Here is a 19,991-nt window from a genome sequence, read left to right as displayed (position 1 = left end):
TCAGTAGACATCATGGAAAATACGCTACCTTTTCAGCTTTCCTTTTATTTATTTTGTATTTTGACATCAAACACTCCCTGTAACCTAATCTTCTTGGCTTTTGATGTGGCCGTGGAGACATGACAATTAAGCACGGCTTAAAACAATAATCCCAACAACGGGAACCAAAGGCAAGTAATGTCAGGGTTCCCCCCCTCACAAAAAGCCTGTCCCCCAGTGTTTGGTGGTAGTGAAAGGACCGTAAATCCCAATTTGTTGCCTCGATATCTGCTCTGCGCTTACACTTTACGTTGAACTTTACATACTTGCTACGTTTCCATTCCCTGCTGTTTGTTTTTCTTCTGCCATGCAAAATGTCTGGAGACAAACACGATACACACGTTGCAGAGAGATGGTTTGATCTTTCACAGATTAGTGCCACCTGACAAACGCGGGATTATTTGTTATCTGCGTTGCAGGAACCGCTGAAGACCCCGCTCAGAAGAGGCACGCTCCTCCGGCGCTGGGCGGCCGCAGCACCCCTCCCGACAAGCTGACGGATTATGGCCCTGATTCTGCGAGCGAATCGGACCGACCCGGCGAAATGCCTGCAGAGAGGCAGCACCAAGGTAAGCCCTCGTCAAAGTCTGAAGGGGTGTGTAATGTGCAACCAAAGCAGATAGCTTGATTATTCTGAATTATTTTAAAGTGATGTTGTTAGTTCTCCTGTTCTCTCCTCGTCTCAGCTATTCAAATATGGAGGGAGAGTCGCCGAGTTTACTTCTAACCCCGTTTTAAACCTGTCTGAAAATGACCATGTTTCTTTTTAAATGAAGCTTGCACGGTATGCTATAAACTGCCTTTTTTTTTTTTTTTTTTTTTTTTTTAATGGGTGTTTGCACTAAGCCTCGCTAAACAAGTTAGAGAGATGATTAACTCGTCTGAAATGATGCGGGAAGGCCTCGTCCCGGTTGCGTGTACTTTCTTCAGCACATCTAGAGCTGCGGCGGCTCCTCGTCATTCACGAGCAGGGCTTGCAAACGGGGCTGGGGAGGAGGCTGCACGGTTAAAGAGAAGCAGTGATAGAAAGGGCTGGAATTTGCACACACACGCTGAAAAAGGAACTCAGGTTATTTTTTTTCTTAATGAGTAAGGAGTTATCCCCAAGTTGGTTTCCACAGAAGTGAGACGCAACTCCCGGGGGGTCAAAGGAGGAAACCCGAAGTTCATTACCAGTTTTCTCGAAAATATTGTTTTAGTAGCAGCGGTACTCGCCCCTGCACGCAGCGGGGGGACTTTGCAAGACTTTGCTTCACTTTGTAAGGCCCCAAGGAGTTCCTTGGGGGGGTCAGACCGTGTGATGAAAGCAGCCGCAAAGTTTCGGCCGTGTGAGAGCTGCCTGGTAAGCGCTCTTCTCCATCCTCACATGCCAGCCCGCCCGCACGGCCCCTGCACCCACGGCTGCACCCCGTGTTCCCAGGACAGCGCTGAGCAGCTCCGGGCTGGCCGTCCCCCCATTGCTGCCTTCGCACCACCGGTGACGCCAAATGGTTAGGAGACAGGTTCCTAGGCTGACACCGTTGCCTGTTCCAGCAGTGCAAGAACCTACGGAGAACTGCCAGGTCTAATACAGGCCCTGCCTTGAAACCCATTAGGCAGCTGGCTGCTTTTCTGCCTTTACGGTGCTTTTAAAACTTGTTTTTAATTGAAAAGTATTTCTCCAAACACCTCAAAAAAACAACCCAAAAACCAACAAAAAAGCCCGGAGAAACCACAGTTCATCATCCGCAACGTGGCTGCTGCCTTAGATTTTAAACTGGTTTAGAAACTTCAGCGCACTTAACTGCATGACCTCGTCACCCCAAAACAACACCGGAGAATGAGCTTTTGTACCTGTGCTTTTTATACTAAATCATTCACCAACGACTTTTTTTGTCCTACCCTGGTAGGTTTTTGAAATATCAATAGCCCGCTCTGCATAAAGTTTAAGCTAATAATTCTACTGGCAACAATGACGACGATAATTTGTCCTCTCTCCCTATTAAAAGCAGCCTTTATGACATGAAGCTGGGCACAGGTACTTTGACAAAAAAGGTATTTTATTATTCTTAGCAATATTCACCTTGAAGGAATATGAGGAAAGCATACACTTTTTACAGACAATATATAAACATGTTGTACATAATTAACAATAACTTAGTTCACTAATCCAAAAATAAGCAAAATAAAAAAATTAAAATAAAACCAGAAAATACTGCAGAATTTTTTTATGCTGATACAAGTACAAAATAATTTAAATCTCGACTGCCGTTGTCTATGCTGCAGTGACTGACAATATATTGCACTTTGTCAACTGTATCAGTAATCCCTGTCTTCCACCCACGTCCCTTCCCCACCCCCCTGCCCAAATCCTACAGAAATTTGAGTTGGGTACAAATAATGTACAACTGTACCATTGTAAAAGGTAAAAAGTAAGAAGGACCCCATTTTTTACCTCAGTAGATTAAAAATTCGTAAGATTTCTCCCAGCCAATTCAGTTTCCCGTTTATTTCCACTTCTTTACAAAGTGCACCTATATGCCTACACAGACCAGAAAAAGGAGGAAAGCAGGATTTTCATGGCTGCTTCGTTCTTAATTCATTATCAAATATTTGAATTACATGTTTAGAAAAAAAATTAACATACATCCATTTTTATTTGTTTCGTTGTGTTTTTTTCTTTAAAGCAGGACTTTTGCAGTAAAGACACAATTGGCTTGATCCAAAAAAAAAAAAAAAAAAGAGAAAGAAAAACCCCAACAACAAAAAAGTTAAAAATTAAAAAAAAAAAAAAAAAAAAAAGCTTGTCACAGAGTTAAGCTTACGTGGTTTACATTATCAAACCCCTCTGTTCATTGGGGCATTTTCATCAGAAGTATAGCTAAATATGTACATTGTATGTTATACTGGAGCTTGTGTTCACGAGAGGCATCAGATCATAACAATCAATAGAATACACTTCACATTGGCAATAGCTTTGTTTTCGGTCATTTACGTACAATATGGTTTAATAATGGGAGATTTAAATTTTTTTCTTTTTTTTGTTTTGTTTTTTTTTTTTTCATATAAAACACGCTACGGAAAGCGGACGTTCCCCTTAGAACGATGCTTTCCCTCGTCTCGTTAGCTGTCGCTGTGTCTGGGATTTGACGGATGTGTGAAGCTCAAACTGATTGTCTCTCTCTTTCCCCTCTCCAGTGATCCCAACCTCATTTCTGCCCTTCCTCCCTGTGAAGTCCACCGGGGCCTGGATGCCCGAGACAGCACGCGCGCTGGCTGGCTGCGTGTGGACGTGGTGGCCACACTGCCGTAAGTTTACCCCAGCAGCTAATCTGCATTTTTAAGCGACAGCTGCCAACACAACAGAACAAAATGCTTCAACCTCTAAAGTCTGCGCGTTGGATGTTTTTATGCCCTGTGATGGTTTTTGCTGTGCTAGAAGTTAGCTGCCACTCAGTTTGGTAAATGCCTGTATCTCACCCCTCGCTAGTGCAGGATTGCCTTCCCCGAGAGTTTTTTTTCCCAACAGTTTGTCTGATCTAGCTGTCTGTTTTGAGGAATAATAGGGTGGTTGGGAGGGGGGCTGGTTTGGGTTTTGTTTGTTTTTTTTTGTTTTTTGTTGTTTTTTTTTTTTTTTTTAAAGAAGCCTTTCCTGTTAGGGAAAAGAATGAAGAAATTGTGTCAAAATAATCACCATCTTGGGCACATTAAAATCCCGTATTACAGCTACGTTTTTGCTTTGCCCCTGCCCCCCAGACTATGTTCCCCCCTCTTCCCCTTGTTTTGAAGGCCGGTTTTCTTACAGGGTAGCCATTGCAAACAACAGCACAAAAACATGCAATCAGAGGGGTTGAGGCTTTTCGTGGAAAACAAGAGCAAAATAAATATGACTTTGTGTCTGATTTCGTTTTAAAAATTACGTTTTTATAAAGATGTCCTTTACTTTTTTTCTTTTCTTTTTTTTTTTTTTTCTTCCTTTTTTTCCCCATCCCAAACAACGTCCGCAATAGAAATCCAGCATGTCTGGCTTCCAGTGAGCCGATTCCATCCTGGGAGGCTGCTTATATCTCTTTACAATATTCACAGTAATAACAAAGAGAGAAAGGAAAGCCAGTTCCAAGCCTTTTCCTTCAGCTTCTGCCACCTTTTGCTTCCTGCTGGACCATTAAGTATCGAACAGGTGAGTTCTTTTTCCTTATACCTGAGGGGGCAAAGTGCATTACAGGCACCACTACACGTTTCTGCAGAAGACCCATCATTTGCAAGGTTTTAGTCCAGCATTAAGAGTTAAACCACATGGGAGCAAAGATCCCCTTTGCCATCCCTACATTCTCCTCTTGGCAGAACATTTTCTTACTTGGTGTCGTCTTAGGCAAAGCCCCATGTTCTCAATCTCTGGGTGGGTCTTTTGGTCATCGGGTTTTATCCCATGGCTGTAACCATGCTGGATGGGTGCGGATGTCCAAATGAGATGCTGGAAGATGGGTGGATGGGGGTAGGTGTTGGTAGGATGTGTCCAGAGTGGCTAAAGGGTGGCAAATGCCCCATGGGCGCCATGTGACTAGCAAGGGCAGCAGCGCTGAAGGGAGACGATTTCTCCTGCATGCACTTGGACAGTTCCTCAAAACACTCGGAGCCTTTCTTGCTTTTCTTTGATTTGTTGGACATTTTCCTATTCCTGGTCTGAATTCCTTCCTTTTTCATGGTCAGAGGCCTGTTCACCTGCAAGAAATGAGAAAATCAGGCTCATGCAGACAAAATGACCTTATTGTGCAAAAATGAAAATATTTGGACAGCCCCCATGTGTTTTTCCTGGATGGAGACCTTTTTCTGGCCAAAAAAAATGGTGTTTCTCTCTGCAGAACTTGTTTATATTGATTTGTTTAATAAAACCACACACACAAAAAACCCCTAGACATGAAAAGCAAATTGAACTGAATTTGGCAGCTGATGACTCTCTTTCCCGTAGGCTTACCCTCAGTCCTCATTCATTTCCTAACAGAAGAGATCAAACTAGGAGGCACACGTTGACCCAAATTCAGTCCTAAGACATGAGCAATCTTGTACCAGTAACCTCTGTTACTTACAGTTTAAATACCGTTCCAGCATGTCAAGTGATTCCTGCTTAGGATTAATTTCTTTTTTAAAAAAATATAATAAAACAAAGCCTCAGATGTAATTATTTTTAAAGAAAATCAAAATGAAGATGCCCCATCAGGATTAGTTTTTGCGCAGAGCCCATTCCAAACGGCCTCTGTGTTTCTGGAGGGAAACAGCACGCAAACCACGCTTAGTTAAAACCAAGTGTGGTAGCTCTGTTTTGCCTGATTTGCCCAAGCGTTAGAAGCCAAGCTAATACATTGTAATGTCACTGAACTTAGCATCACTATGCCGACAAAGAATGGCTGTCACTTCCCAGGGGAACCTTAGAGACGGGGGGAAGGAATAGAACAACAACCAAAACCCTGAAACCAATAAAAGCCTAGTGTACGCCATGCAGTTAAGACATCAATCCCGGCTAGGCAAGCAGCGACACATGAGATGAGTAAATACTCACATTGTGCAATTTATAGTAGAGTCCGCAGGCATTACAAACTGGGTCCCCGTTTGCATTGCGTCGCCATAAGGTCGTGGTGGTTGTCTGACAGTTGGCACAACAAGTCCCTGCTCTCCTAGCCGCTGACTAACCAAAAGAAAAAGAAAATTAAAAAAATGGATCGGCAGGAGGAGGGAGATCATGAGAAAGGTTAAGTTGGACTCAATATTTAGGTTGGGTAGAACAAATTACTGAGATTTTACAGAGCATCAGGGCCGAAGGAAAGCTCCTGTCAGTTTTACATTTTGTGGCCGTTAGGTTTTTGTTTAAATTCAAGTATTCTCCTATGCGGACTGCAGCTTCAAGCCCCGCGGCACCGTGTGTGCAGGGGACGTAGAGAGAAACAAGGCATCTCTAACTCCACAAACAAAAATTTTAGAGGGGAAAATGACATCTGATTTGTTCAGGTTTTCCCTTTGCAGGATTCTAGAATGCGTTGTGAAAATGCATTTGCCCTTTTTTTTTTTTTTAAATGACCAATTTAGTTTATGCCGATGTTGGGACTGGGTTTGAAAAGAGCGAATGATCTTAAAGAATGTGATTTTTACCCCTACTCTGGCCCTTTAAAGATGGACACAAAAGAAAACCAACCGCATTGCTTAACTGGGTGCAGTATTTATCAGAGCCATCACTGAAAATTCAGTTTCCATTTACAAGTGAAAGGGAGAAAACAAAACCGGCTCCAACTTTCTTTAAATATTTAGCAAACCAAATTTCATGCCTTGCAGCAATGATTCCGCTGACCCGTCTGCCGCCTCTGTCCCTACTCAGTTCCTTGGCTGACAAGCCCTCAAACAACTGTCTTAAAAAAAAAAAAAAAAAGAGAGGAAAAGAAAAAAAAAAAACAAACCCCCAAATCCACCACCCTTTCTAAAACTATTGTTCTGCTGAAACCAAGGTGGGGGGAAAGAAAAATGCCCAAACATTCACCCACCTCCCAAAACAAGAACAGGAAAAGTAGAACAGCAGGCAGGCAGTAATTTCTGGATGGGCCCTTGTCTAGCAGACCCCACAAGAATACGTTCTTTGTGCAAGCATGCTATCGTATAAAGTGTTATGGACGGACTAATTGCACCCCGTATTTTGGAAAATAATTTTGTATTGGAAAGCTTCAGCCCTGCCTCTGGAAGCGGTCAAAATACAGTCCATTTTGTGCAATTGGGTTAATGCTGAGGACTCAATATTTTCTTTTCTTAAATTAGCAGAGTTTACTTTCTAATGCATATCGATCGTGGTAATTTCCCCGGGGCCTGGCTCCCTGGATATTTTTGCAATTAGCCACCGAGAGCCATAGGGCGAAGCGGCAGCGAAGCTCACGTTAACGTGCCGGGCATCTCCGTGAGCAGAGAGCAGTCACGGAGCGGTGGGTTTCCCAGAGGAGAACTTCGGGCGCTTCCCTGCCTGCCGGCCCCGCTGGGGAGCTGGTGCCGCTGGGAGCACAGACTGACCCGGCTCGCAGAAGAGGAGCACCCGGGTTCTGTTCTCACTTGCTCCTGGTTTAGGCCACGGCCCTCCGTAGCTTTCCCAGAGCTGATGGACGGCTCAGCAGCTTAAGGCAAGAATCGGCCCCTGGGAGACTCATATATTTCAGCCCTTAGTCGCCTGTGAGAACAGGCCGAAGGCAGAAAGAGGGGGTACCCCCTACTGCAAGTACACTCATGCAACCCAAACACAATTAATGCCAGACTTCCAGACACTGACACTATTAATATGCTCGCTTTGCTATTGCATGTCAGGCGAACAAATTCCCAAAGATGGCCATCTCCTCTCCCCAGCAAACAAGCAAACTACAGTGGAAAAAGGGGCAATAAACAAAGCTGTAAATCAATTAAAACAAAACATTAAAACAACTAAACTAACAGAAAACCTCTCTAGTGCCCCCCAAACCCCTGGCAGGGAGCTGAGTCTAAGTCTCCCAACACACTGGAAGGTGGAGACCTGTGTTTGCATACTTGAGATGGCTTACTGATATTCAACTGCGCTGCTTAACTCTATGGCCTGTCCCATTCAGACTGGAAAGCACTTGAGCCTGAGAGCCGATAATGTTACACTGTTGTCTTAACATTTTTCTATATGTCAGTCACTTTAGAAGGCAAGTCATTAAGAAGCTTGCATAGTTGAAATTCTGACTCAGGACAGAAATCTTCTCTATCCCATCCCAGTGCTAGAGCAGCAATGCCAATTTTCTGCTCTCCAGACCTCACTGAAACCTCCCCACGAATGGCTAAGAGACTTAGGCACCATAAATCACAAAGCTCCAAAAAATATATTTATTATTCTTAGCATTTTACGCATTATTTGTGGAGTGGAGTGTATTAGAAATTTCAAAACAGCGAGCATGACTGGCAAGGCTCGCCTATAGAAACTCTCTAAAGCTTTTAGAGTCAGGAAACAGATACACAAAGTTTCCTTATCTTTAACGTACAGATATCCGGATAGGAAACTACTACCAGGAGCTTAGAAAGGACATTTTTTTTAAATCGCTCAAATGAAAATACAAAGTATAGGTGACTCCATGGAAAAATAATAGGATTTTTTTTTTTTAAACAGTAGGGGATTGTCTGGGGAGGGAACCAATATTAATATTGCCAGAGAATATAAGAGTGAAAATTACTTCATGGCTTTTATACAAATAATTATTAAGTAGGGAGCAGTAGCTTTGACTCATCTGATTTGTTTTGCTTTTTGGAGCTGGAACTTTTTTTTAGTACACGGTGGAGGACATTCATGCTCATAACCCTTTCGCTCCCAGAATGCGCCCAAAACCTCCCAAGAGGCCAAATAAATGAGGAATTAAATTAAAAGCTGTCATCCGAGGATAAACGGGGAGACGGATACTCGATATCCCGCACGTATTGCGAGCGGCAGGGAGGCCGGGGACAGGCGCGCTCGGCGGGCTGCGGCGGTCTGTGCCGGGGGGATCTGCCCCCAGGCACGGCAGTGACCTCGGCGTGACTGACCCCCACGCACAGCGCGGCCCGGCTCCGCGCAGGGGCTGAGCAGGGGTGGGAGGCGTTGGACTTGTGCCTGCGTGTGGTCCCTTCGCCTAAGTTATCCCCAAACCCAGGAGAAATAGAGACACCTACCAGCCTTCGCTTAGGTTTAATGAGAGGTCGGTTTTGACCGTTCATTTTGTGGTAGAGCCCGCAGGCGTTACACAGGTAATGCCCGGTGCCGTCTCTTCTCCAGAGAGGGGTGGCAGTTGCTCCACAGTTCACACACTCTCTGCCTTCTAAATGGAAACACGAAGAAACCGGATTTCTTTCTTTAAAAACAAATTCACAAAAGCTTTTTGCATTGTCCTTTAGGCGTTTTCCAGAAGTCAAAACAGCGTGTTAATTCAAGCACAATCAGACAGCAGTGACATCTACAGCACATGCAGCAAGGAGCTCAGCGTTTCGCGAACGCCCAGACTCCAGCGAGTATTTTGTGTCACGATCAGAAACAGGCAGCTCTCTCTGCAAGGTGAGAAAGAGTGACACTCTCATTGTGCCAGATGGAAGTTATCGTTTCAGGAACGAGAACTCCCTTAATCTGCACCGGGCACTGCTCCCCTCCCGTATCTATTGCACTCCGATGGTTAGACCCCGCGTTCTCCCGCCACAACCACACACGTACACGTGTACACAAACACACGCACACCGGCAAACACGCAACGCGTTAGAGAGAGAGTCAGAGGTTTTCTAGAATTAAATCCAAGCAAAAAGACCGCCCGTTCGGTGCTTTCTTTTTTTGTTGCAAAGGCTACGGGATGAGAAAGTAAAGCCGAGCAGATTGGGAATGGATACAGAATGCCAAAGGCTCGGTTATGATTTTTGTTCTAAAGGCAGAAAAACGCTGTTAACACTGATCTTTGAGAAAGTTCAGTTTCAACAAGCACTCTGGAAATTACTGTAAAAAACAGGCTTTCGGTTCTTTGCCATTTCTGCGATTTTTCAACACTACAGTTTGGATTTGGGAGGCAGCAGTTTACCTTATTACTGCTTTGTTATTAGTTTTAGTAGCACAACGTGGGAACCACGGCATTGTAGAATGGCTCTGTTAAACCCAGCCTGTAACTCCCAGATATCTGTTTCTGCCTCAGAAAGCTCTCTGCTAAAAGTTCATTTGCCTCTGATGGTTCGAGGGCAGGTCTGCTTAATATAGAAATCTCTCTTAATATAGTTTATGCAAATCCTACAGTATTTAAGCAGAGAGGAAATTCTTTTTGCTAATAACTGAAGCAGGCCATGTTGAGTTCAGCGGGGCTTGTGTCTCCTTTAATCTAGGGAGTGGGTGGCTTTTAAACAACACAGTCTACAGTGAAAAATGAGGGGAGCTCTGCGGCGCTGCATTTGTAGCTTTTGTCCCTCCTAGGGCAGGAAGCTGCAGGAGTCGTCGTGTCGTGAGCCTTAGTTTTCCTACAAAAACACTGAGTGGTCACGAACTTTCCCCAGTTCCTTGCACAGGGGGCTCCCTTACAGAAAAAAAAAAAAAATGTAAAACAAAACAAAAAAGCTCCTTACTTCCCCCACCTAAAAATCACTGGCAGCTACGGGACAAAAATCAAAAAGCTACTCGAGATCCCTTTATCTTCACAGGACCGGGTCTTGAATCTGTTTCCAACCTGGGGCTGCTAATTGCCTTTAATAACCGCTCTCTGCCCTACTAAAAAATACATATACATAGTAGCAACTGCGTTTAAAGGAGGGCAGAGGGAGAGTGTGTTTTTCCCCTCAGAGGAGCCATTTGAAACAGAGCTGATGGGCTTGTAAAATAGCTGCTCTTTTTGTTGCAAAACTCATAAGAGATCACATTTCTAAATTATTGTCTACTTTAAAAATAAACGCATGTGGTGTATTCATAAGCATAGATGTGCAATGACAGATAAGAATACACACACGAAAGCATACATAGCCATTTATTTTTAAAGGGCTATCTAAATTCAGTCCCAATATACGGTATTTCCATGGCTGAGGACGTTAAAGCAGGAAGGGTAGCAGAATTACGCAAATTGTCTTAATTTGTTTCCCTAGTTGTACAACTACTGTGATTTCGGAGTGGGATCAAAACTGTCCATCACCTAATTTGCTGATTTAGGAATGCGCTTTTAGGAAGAAATGCAAGGAAGGGTTGCGAACACGGGAAAGATCTGCAGCTGAAGCAGAGATGTCTGGTTCGGGGGGGAAAAAAAGAAAAGGAGTGGTTTTTAGTTAAAGTTAGGCTGGAGTAAGTTAGCAATGACTGGACACCTAAGTCTTTCACCCTGGTATGTAAACTATATTTGAACTTTGGCTCCTGTAAAACGTGAAGGAAATAAGGCCCTCTGTGATGTGAAGCGGACCGGCCGGGGAAGTTTCGCTTTCATCCTGCGCTGGGGCCTTGGTTCGTATTAACGAAGAGACGTGGAAATTATCGAGGGAGAAATTCCTATCGCGAGAGAGTCCCCAGGCGTAATCCGGGGGGGGGGGGGGGGGGGGGGGGGGGGGTACTGACTTGGGGGAGCGGGGTCGGGCCCGAGCCCCTCGGGTGGCTGAGGCCAGCTTTTCTCCGAGGGAAACTTTTTCTTTTCCCTCACGTAAATCCCTCTTTGTACAAGCCTATCTGCCAGCTCACGCTGCTCCCCGTCTCCCTCGGCCCCATCTCAGGGCCCTGGAGCCGGTGCCCGGTGGCTCAGCGTCCGCCGTGGACGCGTTGGCACCCCCAGAAGCCTGGCGCAAGCTGCCTCTCCTAGCTTAAAACCCCAGAAAAGCGGGACGAAGCAGTCACCTGTCCCCAAGGGAGCCGACGGGAGCACCCAGCCTGGCAGCAGCCCGCAGCCTCGCCCCCCGGCAGCCACCAAGCCGGCCGGCGCAGGCACGCAACCCCGCAGCGCGGCCCTTGGCCCCGGGCTGGCGGGGCAGGCCGCGGGGCGCAGCACTTACCCGAACAGGATCTGGCCTTGCTCCGCGGTTTGGGGGTGAAGCTGGACGCGGGGCCCGCCAGAAAGCTGCCGGGGTGGAAGAGGCTGCTGCTGTAGTCGTGGGCGGCCGGGACGTAGGAGGGGTAGGTGGGGATGGGGTGGTGGGTGGAGGGCTGGGCCCCCATGCTGGTGAGGCTGCTTCTGAGCGGGCTGGCGCTCTCCATCTTCATCCCCTCCGACAGCGACACTTGGTACTTGATGCTGTCTTTGTCCTCCTGCCGGGCCCCGGCGGAGGAGGAAGGGGAGGCAGCGCTGGTGGAGTTGGGGTCCGGGGACACTTCCTTGGGAGGGGTCGGGGGGAAGCCGAAGAGGTGGGAGCCGGAGTGCGAGGCCGGGGTGAGCGAAGACACGGAGGCGGTGCTGGACGTGCTGCTGCCCGGGTACACCGAGATGGCCCCGGGGGCTCCGGCCGCCGAGGGGTGCAGGGGTGCCTTGGTGAAGGGGTTGACGGTCCAGGGGTTGTGGTGATGGGCGGACAGTGCCGCCTTGCTGCTGTCCAGCCAAGGGATGCCGGGGCTGTGGATGAGGTGAGGCCGGCACATCTGACTCCCGGTCAGGCGGGCTGTAGGAACACAAGAGCGTTTGGGGTCAGCGTGGGGCGGCGCAGCCCGCAGCGGCCCCGGGAGGGTGCAGCTCCCCGGCCCGGGCGGCCGGAGGGGAGCCGGGCACCGGCAGGGGGTCACAGCAGCCGGGCTGGCGCGGCGGCCGCTTCGCCCCGTCCCGGCCGAGGGAGAGGAGAGCCCGCCCGGCGGGAAGGCTGGGGAGCAGCGGGGGCACCCCCTTGCCCCCACCCCGCCCCGGCAGCCAGCAGCAAACCCCTTTCTGCTCTGCCTCCCGAGCTGCGGCGCCGCGCTCCCTTCGGCTCCTAAAACCACCCCCGAATAAAATCCATCGCCGATCTGAACCGGTTCGTATTTTGCATCCGGGAAGCAGCCGTCTCTGAGAAGTTTTAGCCTGTGCGCACACTATTTCCCCTTCCTCTCTCACCTCCCCCCGTTCTTTCCCTCCCCTCCGCCAGCCCTCGGTTATCTCTGGGGTTCAAATCCACCTTTTCTATCCCCTTCTCTTAGGTCTCCTCGCCCCCCGGCTCCCGCACGCCGAAGCGGCCCCCGGGTGAGGCTCCTCGGCTGCCCGCAGGACCCCGGCCGGGCGGGGAAGGGGCCGGGGGCGCGGAGGAGGGCAGCGGGTCCTGATTTACCGTGTGCCTGGCTGTAGGAGACCCTGGCCCGGGCGTGGGCGGAATTGGCGTAGTAGGGATTGCCCTGGGAGTCCAGGTGGTTGAAGAAGACGTCGACTTCATCCGGAGGTAGGAGCTGCGCCGGTTCCATGTAGTTGTGAGCCAGTCCGGGATGGTGGCTCTCGGGGTGCTGGCCGTTGAGCACGGCGTGGTGGGCCATCCAGCGAGGCTGGTCCGTGGCCACCTCCATGGCCTCGGGCCTCCCCTCCCACCCGCCCCCGGGCCAGGAGCGAGCGGCGCTCGGTGGGGAGGGGGGGGTTGGTGCCGCTGCGGGGTGGGTGGGGGGCGGCTTTCGGTGCTGCTGGCGGGGTTTTGGGAGCCGGGGTGGCTGTTCTGCAGGAGCGAAGCGGCGGGGGATGGAGGGCGCCCTCGGAGGGGTGGGGGAGGACCCCCGAAGTCGGCGTGTCCCCCGTCAGCCGGCGGAGGCAGGTCCGGGGCAGCACCTGTGGACGGCAGAGACGGGCGGGTGAGCGGCGGGCGGCCCCCGGGACGGGACGGGACGGGGCGGGGGGGGGGGCAGCGGAGCCCCTCCCCCCTTCCCAAAATATCCTCTCCCCCAAAGCCCTCGCCTTGCGCCCTCCCTGCTCATTGCCCCGCAAAATAAACACAGATCCCATTTCAAACTCTTTACCCAAAAAAAAAAAAAAAAAGAAAAAAGGCAAAAAGCTTCCTTTCCCCCCCCCCCCGCTCTCGCTACAAACGTCAACAGGAGTTTTTCCAGCTGGCTTCAAAAGCGGGGTGAAAAAGGAAGAACGGCAGCTCTAATATAGCGTAGTTGTAGCAAGAACTCGGAGTGACACAAAAGGAAAAGGAGGGGAGAAAGAGGGAGGGGGCAGCGAAGGAGAAGAGGGGGGAGAGGAGAAGAGGGGGGGAGAGAAGGAGAAGAGGGGGAGAAGGGTGCTTAGCGAAAGCAGCCAGTGCGCCCCGGCAGCGGCCCCCCCGCCCCACACTTACCCGGGGCGGGAGGCAGGGTGCCTCGGCGGGGCGGCGGCGGTGGGTGCCGGCGCGCAGGGAGCGATGCCGCGAAAAGGGGGAGAAAGGAGGGGGGAAAAGGGGAAAAAAAAAAAAAAGGGGGGGGGGGGAAGAGAGGGGGGGAAGCGGAGCGAGCGCGGGAGGAGGAGAGGAGGCTGCGGAGGGTGTTACTCGGATGGCAAAGCCGCTGCTCTGGCCGGCTCGGTCCCATCCCCGCGCATCCTATATGAGCGCTGGCGCCAGCTGGCCGCGGCGCCGCAGACGGGCCGGGGCGCGCAGGGCCGGCGGCCGGGCCAGCCAATCCCGCCGCCCCACACCGCCCCCGGCCGCACCCCCGGCCCGAACGGAGCCGGCCCGGGCGGGGGGAGCGCGGCCCAGGCCCCCTCCTCCTCCCCCCGCCCGCCGCATCCTCGCCCGCCGGCGCCCCGGGGGCTTTCCCCGCCCGGGCGCTGCACGCCCCTGCGGGGCGGGGACGGGGAAATGAGGGGGGTCCCGCCGGGGTGTGCGGGGATGCGAGGGGCGGGGGACACGCGCACACCGAGGACGGAGTGCGGGAAGGGCTCGGCGGTGGGGCCGGCTCCGGGATGCCCGGGGCCGGGATGGAAATGGGCACCGGGGGGGATAAATTGACTGAAATCTCTTAAATCGGGCACAGCGGCCGGGAGCGGGGCAAACCCCAGCGTGGTGGTTCCCACCACGTTAGTTTGAAATAACTTGTCTGAATCGGGGGGGAAAAAATAAAATAATAAAAACGAATGAACGCGAGGCTCCTCGCCGGCCCCGGGGACCGGCAGGGCGAGGAGGGCCCGGGCAGCGGGGCAGGGTCGGATCCTGCCCGGCTCCCGGGGCTGCAGCCCCCGGCTGGGCTCTGCCGGCCGCCGCGGAGCCAAGGGCCGGGCCCGGGGAGCCGGGCCGGGGCAGAGGGGCGCCTGGGGACCGGCTACGGCCTCCCCGACGGGGCCGCAAGCCCGTTTTTTTTTCCCTTCTCCCCCTTTTTTTAAACCAAAACAAAACTCAGTTTTAATATTTGCAATTCCTCGAGCGCTTTGGACCGGGGAGGAGAGGCGCAGCCCGAATCAACAGGCGTTTGCCGCGGGGTTTGCGGCGCAGCTCGGCAGCAGCCGGAGCGCGGGTCGGGCTCTGCCACCCCCGAAGGCGCCCATAAACCCGCCCGCTTTTGGGGCGGAAAATAATAATAACGGGAAAGTCACAACCAAACCCCCCGGAGCGCTGCCGCAGGTCCCGCTTCCCAGGCGCTCCCCTCCCGCTCCTCAGCCGCTGCTTTCGGGGGAAAAGGGAAGCGCTCCTCGCAATGCCTTAAACCTCCGACCTGGCCACGGGGCGAGGAACCCCCCCTGCTCCGCCCGGGGAGCGGGGCCGGGGGCGGCGGGACCGGGGGCGGCGGGGAGCGGCCCCTCCGGCCGCCGGGCAGCGGCCGCGGCTCCAGCCCGACGGCGCGGCCGGGGCGGGGGGCGCGGAGCCGGGGGGGAGCGGGGCGGCCCTGGGGGTGCTGCTGCTGCTGCTGCGGCTGCCGCTGGTGCTGCGGCTGCCGCTGGTGCTGCGGCTGCTGCTGGTGGTGCTGCTGCGGCTGCTGCTGCTGCCCCGGGGCCGCCCCCCCGGCGGGCAGCGCTGGGGGCTGGGAGCCGGAGCCGGCCTCCCCCGGCCCGGCCGCCCCAGTCACTACGACGCCGGGGCTCTGACGTCACCCGCCACTGCCAAATTCTCCAGGAAATGAACTTTTTTTTTTTTTTTTTAAATAATAACAATAATAATAATAATAATGATGACGGTAATAATAATAAAACTCCCTTTCCTCGCTGCGGAGCCCGTCTGGCCGGAGCGACGCGGGGCTCCCTCCCCAGCTCTCCCCCCCAGTTGTCCCCCCCCGGGGACCCCCAGCGCAGCCCCCCGGGGGGACGCCCAGCGCAGCCCGGGGAGGCGGGGGCCGGGCCGGGGCCGCCGGAGGCCGGGGCAGGAGGGGAACCGGCATTGCCCCCCCCTCCCCTCCCCGCGTCCTTGCCTCCTGCACCCAAAGCCCGGCTTGCCCCGCTCCCCCCGGCCCCCCTCGCCCCCTCCTGCCGCCGGCAGCGGCTGCCGGGCGCGGAGGCGCGGCGGAGCCCGGGCTGCCGGGGCCGGGCCGGGCCGGTGGGGCCGGGGCCGGGCGCCGGGCCGGGCCGGGCGGGAGAGGGGCCGGGGGCCGGTGCCCCCCGCGCTGCGGGGCTGCCGGCCGGCGGCGGAGCCTGCCCGGGCGCCGTAGGCCGGAGGTGCCAGGGAGGAAAGGGAAACAAAGCGAAAAAAAAAAAAAAAGAAAAAGGAAAGTTAAAAGGCAGAGAGAGAAGCAAGCGAGCTTTCTAAAAATCCGGCTTCTCCTTCCGAAGCGATTTTCTTTCTCCGCGCACCACAAAAGCCCCCACCAAAGCCATCCAAATATCCCCCCAAAACGGATTTTTTTTTTTTTCTTTTCTTTTTTTGGAAAGAAGGGTGAGTATAAACCAAACGCGGCCGTTCGCAGGTGGGTCCCCCGCGCCCGGCTCTGCCCGCAGCCCGCAGGCGGCCGTGCCCCGGGTCCCTCCCGCCGCAGCCGGACCTCCCGGCCCCGGCGCCCCGCTCCCCCTCGGTCAGTCCTACGGGTGTCTTAATTCTTGCCCGCTGCCATCAGCACGGGGCCGCGATTTTTTTCTTTTTTTTTTTTTTTGGGGGGGGGGGGAGCGGGGGTGGGCTGTTTGTTTTAGGCAGGTGATAAAATCGCAGTTAACGAGCTGATAATTCGTTCGTGTTTGTTTTAAAAGACAAATTGTAAAGATTAATCAGGCGGTTTGATTTATGGCGAGGCAGACCCCGGCCAGGGCTCCCTGAAGCCCCCGTCTCGGGTTACCCCGGGGCCGGCGGACAGAAGGGGCGAGGGGGGCAGCGGCTCCGGCCGGGTCCCCCCCTCCGGGCCCGGGGTCCGGCTGCCCCCTCCCCGCCGCCGGGTCTCTCCTGGCCCCCGGCCCCCGCCTTTTGCACCCCTTTGCAAAAGAAATGACCCCTCCAGCAAGGACGAACCATTTCTGCCGAGGGAGCGGTTCAGGTCCCCTGCCGGAGCCGGGACACTTCCCAGCCAGCCGGCTCGCAGGATTTCACTTCATTTTATTTTATTTTCTATTTCATTCCCGCCCTGTCCCGTCCCCGCTGCCTCTGGCGAACCGGCTGCCGGCTCCGCTCTCGCCCGCTCGCTGCCCCGGCGGCACGGCTGGGCTTTGTAATTGAATTAACCCGGCCGTCGGGAGCCGAGCAGCTCCGCTGCGCTGCGCTGCGCTGCGCTGCGCTCCCGCGGCCGGCTGCGCGGCTCTGCCCCCGCGTTCCGCCAAGCCCCGCACCCCCCCTTGGCCGCCTTTTCTCCCTTTTCTTTTTTCCCGACACAACGGGCTCCGTTTTATTAACTTTATTTTGTTCTTGCCGTTGCAATTTTTTTTTTTTCCCCCTTTTTTTAATAAGGGAGCTTTCCCCAGATCTGGCAGCACAACTGGTTATTTTGATTTGATTGACAAGTGATGTCATATCGTTAAGGGAGGGGGGGAGACGACAACATGTTTTAGCAACAGTTAGTAGCGCCATGTGATGGAGCTGACACCTATGCCCGGGCAGAGGCGAAGGCAGAAAACAAATACCCCGGCCGCGCACACGTATTTATTTACACGCCCGGAGCGGGGTTTCTTCATTATTTTTTTTTTTTTCCCCTTGATCCTGGGTGCTTGGGCCAGGGAAAAAATTGTACCTGAGCGAACGCGGCTGGGCCGGCGGGGATGCGCAGCCCCGGGGCCCTCTCCTGCAGCCCCCCCTCCCCGGTGCCCCCCGGCTCCCTCCCGGGGCGCGGAGAGCGGGGCTCCAGCGCTCCCCGGGGCGGCCGTGCCGCACCCCCCGCCCCGCCCCGGCCGCAAGCGGGGAGGGCAGGAAAAACACCGGGAAAAGAAAGGAAAAAAGAGGGAGAGAAGCCCTCAGCCCCCCCGCCGGGGCCGCCGCAGGTAGAGGAGCAGCGGCCGGGGCGAGCGGAGCCGCTCGCCCGCAGGTAGGAGCCCCGGGCGAGCAGCCCCCGCCCCGCCTCGCCTTTATTTCCTCGGGTGTGATTTTTTTTTTTTTTTGAGGGAGGGGAAGTTCTTGCTTTCTGCCTCTTTTTTTTTTTTTTTTTTTTTTCCCCCCCGGTGTTTTCCTCCCTCTGGTCTTGTCGCCGCTTTGCTTTTCTTCTCCCCCGGCCTCCCTGCCCCGCGTTACCGGCGCGTATTAATGGTTACTAATAGGGTTATAAAATGACACAGTTACCTCCTAACCACCAGACCCTACTTCAGCTGCATTAAAGAGAAAAAAAAAAAAAAAAAAAAAAAAAGAAAAGAGCCGGCTCGGGGAATAAATCACGGAATACCTAATTTTTGTTTTCTGTTTGTAAATACCGTGGGAGCCTCCTCGCTGTCCCCCACCCCGCGTGTCCCCACCGTGGGAACCCTCGGTCCCCGCCTCCCTCCGGGCCCGCTCCCCTTCACCTGCGCTGTGCCCGCAGCCCCCGCAGCCCCGGCTCCAAATAAAGGGGAGGAAAAGCCTGGGGTCGCCCCCCGCCTGCCCACAAAAACGCTTTTTGTGCAAGGTCCCAAAGCAAAACGCCTGCGGGGCGGGGGGGCGGTTTGCAGGCGCACGGCTTTGTCCAGAAAAAGGTATAAACGTTTTTTTCATGGGGTGCCAGGGAAGATTTCGTTCGCGGGAGCTCGCTTTAATTTTAAATATATATTTTTTTTTTTTTTTTTTTTTTCCTTGCAAGGTTATTTCGGGCGCAGCTGTTGCCGGAGGGAGGAAAGAGGCCGATCCCGCAGGTTTGATTTGTTTCTCCGCAGGCAAAACTTCTCCGGGGAGGGCCCGAGCCCGGAGCGGGGAGCGGGGCCCGGCCCCGGCCGCCTTTCCCCCGCCGCCCGCGGCGCTTGGGCAGGCCGGGGCTGAGGCTTCCGAGAGAAAAACAAATAACTGCGTTTAATAAAGATGCTCCGGGGGAGAACAGTCCCCGCGACCGAAGCCCGCACCCCCTCTTCGTGAAATCGCTTTTCTTGTTGAAATCGCCTCAAATCCAGGCAGGCTCCGCTCCTGGTTACGTCTATTTTTTTTGTTGTTGGTTTTTTTTTTTTCCCCTTGCCTTCCAGCCTGAGCACCCCAAAGCAAAAGGAGGATAAAGAGGGGAACTTTGCACATACAAAAACAACCAAAAAAAAAAAAAAAAAAGAGAGAGAGGGGGGTGAAAAAGCCAGCGGAGAGGAGCGGGTCCCCGATGTGGCTGGGTAATTTTAAATCATGCAAAGCCCCGTAAAGCTGCCGCACGGGACTGGGACGGGAGGACTCCCCGGCAGGCAGGTGCAGGGGCAGCGGGGCCGGGCCCCGCCGCCTTCCCGGCCACAACAAACCCTCGCAGCTCTCTCTTTTTTTTTTTTTTTTTTTTTTTTAATGCCCAAATCTGCCAACAATGGGAGCGAGGAGATAGGAGGCGGCTGCGGGGAGGGGGCGCGGGGCTCCGCACACCCCGTCTCCGGCGAGCGTCTGCCTGGCCGCCCTGGGTGAAATGCAACTTTCCAAGATGGAGATTTAAATAATTACCCCGGTGACAACGCGGGGGGGGATAATAAAAAAAAAAAAAAAAAAAAAAACAACTCACAAAACTCAAGCCCAAACGCGGCCCGGCTCCCCGCAGGGCGCCGGTGCGGGGAGCGGGGCGGGCGCGCCCCGGCCGCCGGGCAGAGGCGGCCGAGCCCCGGGCGATGCAGCGGGCTCAGCCCGGCCCGGCAGCCCCGGCCCCGGCCGGGCGGGAGGAGGCGGCCCGGGGGGCTCCGGCCCTGCCGGCGGCGTTTTTTCGTTCTTTACAGAACCCTGCCAGGTTTCTCCCCAGGGGGATCTGCCCCGAGCGATGCGCCCCGGCAGCGGGACCCGCATCCCGCTGCGCTGCGGAGCCGCGGTGCCGCATCCCCTTACCTCGCCTCGCCTTTCGCCCGTCCTCGGGTTTTTCTTTCAATTTTCCGCCCGCTGCCTGGAAGGCGCCGCTTCTCCTCCTCCTCCTCCTCCTCCTCCTCCTCGGCGGGGCCGGCCGGCGGGTCGGGGAGGGGGCGGCGGCCGCAGGAGCCTCCCCGCCTGCCTGCGCCGGCAGCGGCGGCCCGGAGCCCGGCGGAGGGGTGCGGGGAGCCCGGCGGAGGGGGGCCCGGAGCCCGGCGGTGGGGCTG

General features: G+C 53.9%; 1 protein-coding gene across 2 annotated transcripts; it reads right to left on the bottom strand.

The window, feature by feature from the left end:
* Window positions 1-2,060: 2,060 nt before the first annotated feature.
* Window positions 2,061-13,816, bottom strand: GATA2 (GATA binding protein 2). Of its 2 annotated transcripts, XM_082321525.1 has the most exons (6): window positions 13,747-13,816; window positions 12,754-13,235; window positions 11,518-12,117; window positions 8,701-8,879; window positions 5,576-5,701; window positions 2,061-4,740 (listed from the first exon to the last, which is right to left on the bottom strand). In XM_082321525.1, exons 2-6 carry the CDS (start codon window positions 12,980-12,982, stop codon window positions 4,441-4,443), a joined length of 1,434 nt encoding a protein of 477 aa, XP_082177651.1. In that variant the 5' UTR covers window positions 12,983-13,235; window positions 13,747-13,816; the 3' UTR covers window positions 2,061-4,440. The 2 variants fall into 2 exon arrangements, with proteins under 2 accessions (XP_082177651.1, XP_082177652.1); XM_082321526.1 differs by lacking the exon at window positions 13,747-13,816 and having other exon boundaries at window positions 8,701-8,846; window positions 12,754-13,442.
* Window positions 13,817-19,991: the final 6,175 nt, after the last annotated feature.

Source organism: Platalea leucorodia (assembly GCF_965183815.1).
Source record: "Platalea leucorodia genome assembly, chromosome: 9".
Taxonomy (NCBI): domain Eukaryota; kingdom Metazoa; phylum Chordata; class Aves; order Pelecaniformes; family Threskiornithidae; genus Platalea; species Platalea leucorodia.
Note: the sequence above shows the minus strand (reverse complement) of the source record. Positions and strands in the feature narration are given on the sequence as shown.